The sequence below is a fragment of the Lycium ferocissimum genome, chromosome 1 (genome assembly GCF_029784015.1).
Source record: "Lycium ferocissimum isolate CSIRO_LF1 chromosome 1, AGI_CSIRO_Lferr_CH_V1, whole genome shotgun sequence".
Taxonomy (NCBI): Eukaryota; Viridiplantae; Streptophyta; class Magnoliopsida; order Solanales; family Solanaceae; genus Lycium; species Lycium ferocissimum.
Window position 1 is genome coordinate 61,671,155 of NC_081342.1, and position 12,158 is coordinate 61,683,312.

The following is a 12,158-nucleotide window of genomic DNA, read 5'->3' on the forward strand; positions in this document are numbered from 1 at the left end:
ATCTCTATAATCTCTTTCTAGTTGAAAGGCAACGAGAATTATACTGTGTGGAATAAATCAATGAAACTAGCATTGTTAGGAAGAAATAAATTAGTATTTATGAGTGGAAAATGCAAGAAAGAAAACTATCCTGAAAGTTTGTGGGATCAATGGGAGCATGTGAATGCAATTGTATTATCTTGGCTTATGAATTCAGTAGACATTAATCTGATAGGTAGAATTGTATATGCTACTGATACACAATCTCTATGGGTTGATTTGAAAAGATTGTTGACTCTAGGTCATTCAATATTCATCAAGAAATTGCAACATTTGCGCAAGGAACTCAATCAGTATCTGTGTATTACTCAAAGTTGAAGGAACTGTGGAATGAATTTGAGTCTATGGTCCCAGTTCCAAGATGCAAGTGTGATAAGTCTAAGGAATTTGTTATGTATGTTCAAAGACAAAAGTTGTACCAATTTCTAATAGGATTAAATGAATCTTACTCACAAGCAAAGAGCCATATCCTGTTGTTGAGTCCTCTACCAAGTATTAATCAAGCTTACTCTATGATAGTTAGTGATGAGAATCAAAGAGCAGTTCAACCAGTTATGGGTTGTTTGGGTCAAGTGCTAGTAAATCACAAGGAATAAGTGAAGTTGATGCACTGGCAATGTATTCTAGGGCTGGAAATCAAACCAGAAATTCAAAAAGAGGTAATATTCCAACTACAATCCTAATGCCTTCTGTGATCACTGTAAACTTAAAGGACACTATAAATTGGATTGCTATAGGCTTGTGGGGTATCCACCTGACCATCCTAAGGCAAATCAAAGTGATAACTGGTTTAAGCAAGGTGAAACTAGATTTCAGAATAAGCAGTCTAACAATAGGTTCAGAACAAGATTTGGTAGAGGAGGAGGACCAACTAGTTATAATGCATCTGGTGTAATTACTGAACAATGGAATCAAGGCAACCATCCAGGTTTAGGAACTGACATGAATCAAGTGAATGAAATGATGATGCCTCACTCCTGGCCATCACAACTACCACACAACAGGATCAGTTAGTAATCCTAGCATTCAACAACAGCTAGCACAATTTCAAAGAACTGAAGGACCAAAGCTTACACCTACTCAATATGCAAAAATCTACAAGATGATGGAGCAAAGTCACATAGCTGCTCAAGCATCCAACACTTCTAATGCAACTCATGCTGCCAATATGATAGGTAACTCTAGTGCCCTGCTAGTCTCAAATAATTCACAAGAATGGATCATTGACTCAGATACTACAGATCACATGACTTCTGATTTAAAAATGTTAGATAAGACTACTTTAGAAAAACCTGAAACTGAGAAAAGAGTAGTTCTACCAAATGGTGAAGTCACACATGTTAAACATACTGGAACAAGTGCCTTTTCAGATAGAAGTAGTATCCATAATGTGTTCTACATAGCAGAGTTTTAAGTTTAATTTATTTTTTGTGTCCAAATTAACTAGACAACCTAATTGCTCAGTTAAGTTTTATCCTGATTTGTGTGTTTTCCATGATCTCTTCACTAGGAAGGTGAAGGAGATTGGTAAAGAAGAGGATGGTCTGTACTACCTCACAAGGTCCAAACTCAGAATTAGAAAAGAACAAATCACTGGGTGTAGACTGTCTTCAACTAGTAAAACTATTAGTGATATTGTGACTGGTTTATGGCATAAGAGAATGGGACACATTCCTGCTAATGTTCTACAAAAACCGTTTCCCTTAAAACTGTCTAGTATTACTCATCTTTTAAATAACTGAATAGTGTGCCCTTGTGCAAGGTAAACTAGATTGGCATTTCCTAAAAGTGCAACTGTTAGCACTAAATCATTTGAAATTGTACATATTGATGTTTGGGGACCCTATAAGAATGCTACTGTTGATGGTTATAAATCATTTTTAACTGTTGTAGATGATTTCACAAGATTTACTTGGATATTTTTGTTAAGACAAAAATATGATGTATTGCTACATATCAAAAACTTTCTATTGCTAATCAAAAACTAGTATGACATAAGTGTCAAAGTGATTAGAATTAATAATGGAACAGAGTTTGTGAATTCTTTATGTCATGATTTGTTTGCTAGTCTAGGCATTATTCATCAAAATCATGTCCTTATACTCCCCAACAAAATGGGGTAGCTGAAAGGAAACATAGGCATATTCTTGAAATAACAAGAGCTGTAAGATTTCAGGGTCATATTCCTATTAAATTTTGGGGATATTGTGTCCAAGCTGCAGTATATCTCATTAATAGGTTACTATCTAGTGTTATTGGTAACTGTTCTCCATATGAGAAGTTGAACAATAGAAAACCTTCTTTGGAACACCTAAGAGTGTTAGGATGCCTATGTTTTGCAAAGACTCTTCAACAAACAGATAGAATCCAGTCAAGATAAAAAAAAGTGTTGTTCATATGGGCTACTCAGAAACACAAAAAGGTTATATATTGTATGATTTGGAAAATAGAAGTTTCTTTGTGCACAGACATGCGATCTTTAAAGAAGAAATATTTCCATTCTCAAAACTAACAAACTCATCCACTTTATTTGTACCTCCTATACTTGTATATGACAATATCCCTATATTACCTGTGTCTAATCTTCTTGATGTAAATACAGTACAAAGAGGAAGGGAAGTACTGGTGAAATAAGCACTATAACTGCTGAGGAGGAGTCTGTACATACACTCACACCAGAGGTGGAAGAACACTCTGCCGATAACCTTGGTCACAACTGCACAGAGGAAGTACAAAATGGTGTAAAAAATCAAAGTCAACAAGTCCAAAAAGCACAACCAACTAGGCAATCCACCAGAGGCAAACATCCACCAGTTTGGATGAAAGAGTTTATATCTCTAAATAGTCATGATGAAATTCCTTATGCTATGTCAAAATACCTTACTAATGATCATCTATCCTCCAGTTACAAAGCCTTAATTTCAGCTGTTGCAAGTACCACTGAACGCCTAACTATGCAGAAGCAGTAAAGACCCAAGATGGGTTGAAGCTATGCAAGCAGAGGTGGATGCACTGCAACAAAACAATACTAGGCAAGTGGTGTCCTTACCTGATGGAAAAGTACCAATTGGTTGCAAATGGATCTTCAAGATCAAGTACAAAACGAGTGGAGAGATAGAAAAATTCAAAGGAAGGCTAGTAGCAAAGGGTTACAGTCAACAAGAAGGAATAGGTTATCAGGAAACTTTCAGTCCTGTGGTGAAAATGGTAACAGTTAGAACTGTTTTGGCTATAGCAACAGCTAAGAAATGGCATATGCATCAAATAGATGTGTATAATGCCTTTCTTCAAGGTGATCTACATGATGAGATCTATATGGACTTGCCACAAGGATTTAAGAGTCAGGAAGACACTAAGCAAGTATGCAGACTCACTAAATCCTTGTATGGACTGAAACAAGCCCCAAGGCAATGGAATGCAAAGCTACAAGAAGCCTTACTCAGATTCAAGTTTATTCAGAGTCAATATGATCACTCTTTATACTCAAAGAAGACATACAAGGGAATCACATTAATACTGGTGTATGTTGATGATTTGCTAATCACTGGTGACAGTCTAGATTCCATAACTGAGACAAAGAATGCCTTACAAGAAGCCTTCAAGATGAAAGATTTAGGAGAGCTCAAGTACTTTCTTGACATTGAATTTGCAAGATCAGGAAAAGGAATTCTAATACATCAAAGAGAATATACATTAGAGTTAATTACAGAAGCTGGATTGAGTACTGCTACACCACCAAACACACCTATGGATGCCAACAACAAATTAACTACTAAGGAGTGTGATTAACATGTCAAAGAAACAACCACTCAACAAGTCAAAGAAACAACCACCACAGAAGATGAGTTGATAGCAGACCAAGCAGCTTAATAGAGACTGATAGGGAAACTCTTGTACCTAACAGTCACAAGACCAGATATAGCATAAAATGTACAGAACTTAAGTCAATTTTTACAACAACCAAAAAGATCACATATGGAAGCTGTAATGAGAATCGTTAGATACATTAAAGCACAGCCTAGACAAGGAATATTATTGTCTAGCAACAAAAAGGATACAGTGACTGCATTTTGTGAAGCAAATTGGGCTGTCTGTAACTTCTCAAGGAAATCAGTGACTGGGTTTGCAATCAAGTTAGGACACTCTCTTGTGTCATGGAAGTCAAAAAAGCAAACCACCATCATAAGAAGCTCAGGAGAAGCTAAGTATAGGAGCATTACAATTATAGTAGCAGAACTAACATGGCCAATTGGACTGATTAAAGACTTGGGAATATAACTACACTTACCAATTTGCATTCGTACAGATAGCAAAGCAGCTATTCAAATAGCAGCCAATCCTATGTTTCATGAAAGAACAAAACACATTGAGATTGACTGCTACTTCATAAGAGAGAAGATTCAGCAAGGCATGATCAAAACTGAGTATATACACACCTCTGAGCAACCTGCAGATATCTTCACCAAAGGGGTTCAACATGAATATCGTGTATCCAAGCTAGGTCTCTTAAACATCTTTATGACACCTATCTTGAGGAGGAGTATCGGAGAAAATGTAAATAAGTGAGAAGGGTATTTTAGTCTTTACATACTAGTTAGTTATGTAAGCTGATTAGTTCCTAACTAACTATAAATAGGACATATTTGTACTCATATCAATTCAACAAAAATATACATAATGTTTCTTTCTTCTCTCTACAATCTTCTTCTTCTTCTTCTTCTTCTACAATCTTCTTCTTCTTCTTCTTCTTTATCTTCTTCTTCTTCTTATACAATCTTCTTCTTCTTCTTCTTCTTCTTCTTCTTCTTCTTCTTCTTCTTCTTCTTCTTCTTCTTCTTCTTCTTCTTCTTCTTCTTCTTCTTCTTTAATCTTGTATCAATTAGGGTTCTTTGATTGTTATCACATATTACTTCAGTATTGAATGAAGTGTATGTATTTCTTGGATTCCCAGCTACTTACTGTATATATATAACTTACAAATCAATACAAAGGTTTGATAGACCAATAATACTCACTTCAAAGAATCTAAGAGGGACTTAATTATGTATAAATCTTTGAACAAGTTGGAGAGTGCGATATCTATTGTCCCTATTTAAGCTCGAGAAAGAATTGAAGGCAATGTTGGATGTCCTTGGATTTCTCGCTGTTGCTTCAACGTATGCTCAGGTTTTGCAGCAGTTTAACAGATAGCATTGAAAAGACTACGAATTGGCAGAGGATGATATTTAGCGTGCAATAGAGAAAAGAGCAATAACAAGGAAAAATAATGAGTTTGGTTTCAAGTGATTAGATAAGAGTCTTTATGTAAGATCTGGACCATAATTTTCCCTCTCTGGTTAATGAATTTGATGATCATAACTTTATCTATGACTAATATTCCAGCAGATGATTAATACTGCATTATGCATTATTGATTGGAAAAAAAAATCCTCGCATAGAACTGCAAAAATATTTTTATCAACATTTGATTATAAAAGATGCTATGTATGGTCTGAATTTAGACACCACCAAAGCCATATTTCTTTCCATAAATTATCGTTTGAAGCTTATTATATTGAAGTCAAAGAGTCTCTTGATTGGAAACACGATATATGTAATGGCAAACTTGTTGGTTAACTTAATTACCTCATTCAGAAGACATGCAAGTACAAGAAAATGGAGTTACCGCACTACTCAACTTATCAATTAATGACAACAACAATTGTTTGATTGCAAATGCTGATGCAATCGAACCTCTGATTCATGTCCTCCACACGGGGAGTTTTGTGGCTAAAGAAAACTCTGTCGCTACACTTTTTAGCCGTTTAGTGATCAAGGATGACAAGCTAAAGATTGGGAGGTCTGGGGCTATAATATATAAAATTCACTATCATCATATCATCATCATATAATAAATTAAAATGTAATAAATCATCTAATTAATAGTAATATCTTAATTACATAAAGATTGAATTACAAGTTCAGCAATTAAATAATTATTTCTTTATATTAGTGTATAAAATGCTTCACACCCTCAAAATTCAATGAATCCAAATATGTAATCCAAAAAGTGTATCAGTGTGAAGAACTTAAACTCTTGCAAAATGGCTTGTGAATATGACCGTAGCTTTTTCTCTCTCTAAGGGTTTTCTCTCGGCGCATGTTATGACTAACATACGCCTATCAGAATGGCCCGTGGAAAAGGGAGGGGAGGAAGCCGACAACACAACTGGACCTGGGAGAAGCTGTTGCGGCGGCAATACGAAAAATTACTCCCATTTCGGCAAACCAAAAGGGAAGTGAGGATCTGAATCATGGGGATTTGCAGGTGACAGTTGCTAGTGGTATGGTGAAATCACCGGTGGTTCCTAGAACAAGTAACCCAGGAACGCCGACAACCAATAACCCTAGTGTTGGAACTGAGAGTGGGAACCCAGTAGAGGCTGGTGCAAAAAGGGCATCGACCTTAGGGGGTGAACTCTGAGGGAAATGGAGCTGCGGAGGAGAAAATCGGAGAACTAGTGCTGGCGCCTCCGCTGCAACACATGAAGCCAAAAGCCCCGACACAGGTAATAACTGGTGAAGGGCAGAACTGGGCTGGATTGTTTAACACCAATAGATTAGCAGCAAAGGGTATGAACTTATGCTATGTGCCTCCAACTATGAAGAATGGGGGTAAAGTAGCTTAACTCGTCAAAGAAGAAGTGGAGTTCGAAACTAACAAGTGGATGACCTTTGTAGTACTATATGTGGTGGGTGAATCTCCAACCATCGGCTCAATCCAGCATTTTATTGCAATGCAGTGGAATAATGTGGCTAAGCCGGAGATATACTATCACAATGATGGCTATTTCCTGGTAAAATTTGCTACCAAAGAGGACCATGAATTGGTTCTATATTCTGGGCCATATATGCTGAACAACCGACCGGTGATTGTGAAAGGGTGGACTCCAGGATTCAATTTTAATGATGAAGTGCTGCGCACCATTCCTCTATGGGTCCGTCTCCCTAACCTTCCTTTGAGCTGTTGGGGTAAGGACTCACTGAGTTGAATTGGTAGCACAATTGGAAGGCCAATTTTTGTAGATGAATGCACCACTGCCACAAATCATATTTCGTATGCTCGCTTACCAGTAGAGGTGGATGTCACCCACAAACTACCGAATTGCCTCAAGGTTGAGGAACCTGATGGTTCAATATTTGAGCAAGCGGTAGAGTTTGATTGGAAGCCGCAATTCTGCACTGAATGCTTGCAAATTGGGCATGTGTGTCTTGATGACCCTGCTCCTAAAAAGGTTGGTATAAGGAAACCAGGAAAACAAGCTTGGAATAAGGCTGAGGGGAACAAGGAAGCACAGCACAAGGAGAAAGGGGGTAGGGGAAAGGAGGTGGCACAAAGCTCTGCAGGGGTGCAACCGAATATTCAGGCTCATAATGGAACTAACAAAGCATAAGCTGCTGATGGACAGACTGGAAGTGAATGGAAACAAGCAAAGGGTGGATCACCTGTTAAGGTACAACCAATTAAGCAAAATGTACCTCCCAACAATGCCTTTAACCCACTGGTGGAAGAAGCTAACCATAAGATGATAACTCGATCACAGATCAGGGATGCTGCAAGTAGTAATCTAATAGGTGTTGGTTGCCTTAATAAAACCATTCCTCAGACATGTGGGTGGTCACATGGAATGTTAGAGGCCTAAACCAGGCCTATAAGCAGAAGGAACTACAGGTTTTTGTACAAAGAAACAAGGTGGGACTGTTAGCAATTGTGGAACATAGGGTACATCAGAAAAATGCAGCTAGGGTAGTTAAGCAAGTGTTTCCTAGATGGCAATGGCAGCACAACTATCAGGTTGGTGGGAAAGGAAGAATATGGGTGGTATGGGATGCTAGGCTGTGTGACTTCTCTGTCATCCAGTCTACTCCCCAGTACATTCATGGATATCTAAGAATACATGCTAACAATATGGCATTTCACTTAACTGTCATATATAGATTGCATAGTATCCAAGATAGGAAACCATTATGGGAGGACTTGACGAACATAGCTGGGTTGATGTCAATACCCTGGTTAGTGATGGGTGACTTCAATGCCATCATGCATGTAAATGATAGGACCTATGGTGCACCAAAGGCAGGACTCAGAAATAAAGGATTTATGTGACTACATAATTGACTGCGTATGGAAGAAATGAAAAGTGTTGGTCGAGACTTTACATGGACTAATCACCACGCTTACAGCAGGATAGACAGAGCACTGGTGAATTCTAATTGGATTCAGAACTGGCCCCACTTAGAAACACATGTATTGGACCCAAGCTTCTAAGATAATTCTCCCTTGAGTGTGCAGATTGAAGATGGAACATCCCCAGGGGGAAAACTATTCAAATTTTTTGATCAGATGTATTTAAGCATTCTCAATTTACTGAACAAGTGCCCGGCTTTCTCAATGCTTCAGGGGATTCAATGCAAAGATTATGGAAGAAGATAAAAAATGTGCAGTTGGCCATGAAAGAACTAAACAGGAGAGAATATTGCAGCTATGAATTAAAGATTCAGAATGCTAGAGAGGAACTGGCCAAGTTACAAACTCAAATGAGACAACCTGGCAGCCCTCAATCCTTATTTAATGAGGAGACTAGATTAAAAGAAGAACTGGTGAAATGGCATTATGTGGAAGAGAGTATTTTAAAACAAAAATCAAGAGTTCATTGGCTTAAGGAGGGAGACACAAGTTCTGCATATTTTTTTGCATGTATGAAGAACAGAGCAGCTCAAAATATGATTAGAAGTCTGAAAACTGCAACAGAGAATATAGTGGAATCCGAAGCTGAGGTGGAGGGGGAAATATTGGATTTCTACAACAAACTACTTGGCACTTCAGCTGAGACTCTACCATGTATTGATGAGGCTGCCATGAGATCAGGCTATACACTGAGCAAGAACCAGTAGTTACAACTTATTACCCCCATCACTAGAGAGGAAATTTTAAAGGCACTGCAGTCCATAGAAAATTGCAAGGCCCCAGGAATAAATGGCTTTAACGCCAAGTTCTTTAAGCATACTTGGCCAATAATTGAAGAAGATATAGCAGAAGCAGTGATGGATTTTTTCAACCATGGTCTATTACACCCTCCAATCAACTATACCACTATTACTCTCTTACCTAAGGTCAAACATCCTTCAACCATAAAAGAGTTCCGACCAATATCCTGTTGCATAGTGGTCTACAAGATCATATCCAAAATTCTCACAGCCAAGCTACAACCAGTGATGAATGAATTGACCCTACACAAGCTGCATTTATGCTAGGGAGACTCATTTCTGATAATATAGTACTCAGTCACAAGCTTGTGAAGGGATATGAGAGGAAGAATATCTCACAAAGATGCATGTTGAAGGTGGACATGATGAAGGCTTATGATTCTATAGAGTGGGCTTACATTGAGCAGATTCTGGTAAGCTTAGACTTCCCTGGAGTATTCATAAATTGGATCATGCAATGTTTAACATCAGTAGCCTACTCAATAATAATAAAAGCTTATCTACATCGCAACAACATGCAAAGAAAGGGCTTAGACAGGGTGACCCAATATCGCCCTACTTATTTGTCCTTGCCACGGAGCACCCTACGCAGCTACTCAAAATGTTAAAACATGATAGAGACTTTAAACTCCATCCTAGGTGTGCTAAACTCCAGGTCATTCAACTTGGCTTCGCGGACGACCTTTTGTTGTTAAGTAAAGGAGATGTGGGTTCAGTTCAGAAACTATATGGCCTTTTTCACAAATTTTCAAGTGCCTCGGGGCTCCAAGCTAATTTACAGAAGTCCTCAATCTACTTTGGAGGTGTGAGAGATGAGGTCCAGCAGTAAATACTTGTGGTACTGGGAATGACAAAAGGAACTCTGCCCTTCAAGTATTTAGGTGTACCCATAAGTACCAAGAGATTTTCCTTGGTACAATGTCAGCCTCTTCTAGACAAAATGCTAAGAAGAGTCACGTCTTGGACTGCAAAACTCCTTTCCTATACTGGGAGAGTGCAGTTATTGCACAGTGTACTCTTTTCAATCCAAACTTATTGGTCCCAAGTCTTCTTGCTGCCAAAGAAAGTTGTAGAGAAGATTATAAGGATATGTCGAACCTTTCTTTGGACTGGAAATGTAGAACTATCAAAAAAGGCCTTGATAGCATGGGATAGGGGATGTGTTTGCCCAAGAGCTCTGGTGGAATGAATCTGTTGAACATAGACTTATGGAACAAAGCAGCGTTATGCAAACTGCTATGGAACCTAAGCAACAAGAAAGACAAAATGTGGGTGAAATGGGTACACTTATATTATATAAAGGAAGGAACTATTAACGAAGCAAGTACCACACAGGCCTCCTGGATAATTAAGAAGATATTCAAGGCATCATCATATAGGGAGGCAGCTGGACTGAATGTAGAAGATTAAATTAAAGTGCAACCAATCTCAATACGACGAATGTACTTAAAACTAATAGGAACTCTGCCAAGAGTTGGTTGGAGAAACTGATTTGTAGCAACCCTTGTCCTCCAAAGTGGCTATTCTTGGTATATTTTGTGGTAAATGGTAGAGTTTATAGCAAAGACAGGCTGATCAACTGGGGTATGGATGTGGACCCACTTTGCCAGCTATGTAAAGGGGTTGCTAAGACTATAAATCATCTGTTTTTTCACTCCGTCCCGATTCTTTCAAAGTGAGATGGAGCAAGTTGCTACAGTGGCAAGGCATTACTAGGCAGTGTTGTGAATGGCCAGAAGAATGTGAATGGATGGAGATGCATCGCAAAGAATAACAACCCAAGCTTTGTCATATATCGCATGACACTTGCAGGTTGCATTTACTACATATGGAAGGAAAGGAACCAAGTTATATTCCAAGGCCAAAGGAGAAGTGTTGATACGATATTGAGAGTTGTGATGCAGGAATTATTTTTTCAAGCAAGTAGGATGCTAAACTAGCTAGAACCATAGCATCCCTTAATTATTATCCTAGCTAGATAGGATGTAGTTATGTAGACTCGAAGCCTAAGCAGATCCTGGGACCATGTCCGGTGTACTGTTGTTTTTTCTGAGCTGTAAATCTTTTCAGTTGGTAATAAAATACTTAAGTAATTACCAAAAAAAATTTATATCAATGTAAACTTTTGTACCTATAATTACTATATATATTGAAAGACCAATTTGCCCATCAAATATTGAACCACCATTTTACCCTTCTAATAATGTCAGTTATACTGAATTTGAAGGAGGAAAAAGCAAGATCAAAATGGTGAATGATGAGTCTATTTTAATATTTATTATTATCGGAGAAATATAATAGTATTGAAAATATGACATCTTTGAAAGATAATATTTACTAAGTTATCAAAATTATTAATTGTACTGAGTTTTTTTAAGTCCATGGACAGAGATTACAATATATAAGCAATTGATACGGTATTTAAACTAAAAGTATATATTTAAACGCTTATTTGTATTTAATTTTTACTTTGTAAAGAAAAAAATTATATAAGGGGTATACAGAGATTTTAGATACATTTAGATAATTACCGAAACATAGTATGATATAAGATTTTGACTATATTGCCTAAATGAATTATATACCATCAGTTTGTTTTAGTCTTCTTTTTTCTCAATGAATAAAATGTTTGTATTGATTGAGAAAAGTAAAGCGAAAATATTTAAAAAAAAAATGCATGAAGTTCTTAAATTAAAGGAGTTATAGGTTTGCGCCCCCCCCCCCCCCCCCCCCAAAAACAACCCAATAAATAAATAAATAAAAGAGCTAAGCACCAACAAAAGAAAATTTTAAAACATCAAGTAAATACACAAATAGGGAGGGAAAAAGTAAAACTCTTTTACATTATAAATAGATAAAACTTACGAACTTTTTATTCTCCCAAAACTTTAATCTCAAAGATCTTACAACTTCTTGTTGTACGTTCAATTTTTTTCACAGAACTTAGAATGACGTAAGAGATGAGTTAAAGTGGAGCTTCTGAGTCTTTAAATCTTTGAAAATCCCTAGACTTGAACAACATTCCCTGCATCAGATGATAGAACAACTGATGACGTTAGTATCACGAATCATGAAAAATTTGCGCTTAAAAA

The 12,158-nt window shown here is 37.3% G+C and overlaps 1 protein-coding gene and 1 long non-coding RNA gene across 2 annotated transcripts; one reads left to right on the forward strand and one right to left on the reverse strand.

Moving 5' to 3' along the window:
* Nucleotides 1-911: 911 nt before the first annotated feature.
* Nucleotides 912-5,673, reverse strand: LOC132056739 (uncharacterized). Its single transcript, XR_009414925.1, has 4 exons — nt 5,055-5,673; nt 4,328-4,486; nt 2,663-2,755; nt 912-1,236 (listed from the first exon to the last, which is right to left on the reverse strand). It is a non-coding gene; the product is annotated as an uncharacterized LOC132056739 (long non-coding RNA).
* Nucleotides 5,674-6,815: 1,142 nt separating this feature from the next.
* LOC132066006 (uncharacterized) lies at nt 6,816-8,185 on the forward strand. Its single transcript, XM_059459413.1, has 4 exons — nt 6,816-7,050; nt 7,153-7,427; nt 7,488-7,638; nt 7,686-8,185. Exons 1-4 carry the CDS (start codon nt 6,816-6,818, stop codon nt 8,183-8,185), a joined length of 1,161 nt encoding a protein of 386 aa, XP_059315396.1.
* Nucleotides 8,186-12,158: the final 3,973 nt, after the last annotated feature.

Bases quoted from the DNA above. Each gene is read 5' to 3' on its own strand.
- LOC132066006 (XM_059459413.1), top strand. From the start codon at position 6,816: ATGCAGTGGAATAATGTGGCTAAGCCGGAGATATACTATCACAATGAT. The intron at 7,428-7,487 runs GTGCAACCGAAT...GCTGATGGACAG, and splicing joins TGGCACAAAGCTCTGCAGGG to ACTGGAAGTGAATGGAAACA. The intron at 7,639-7,685 runs GTAGTAATCTAA...ACCATTCCTCAG, and splicing joins ACAGATCAGGGATGCTGCAA to ACATGTGGGTGGTCACATGG.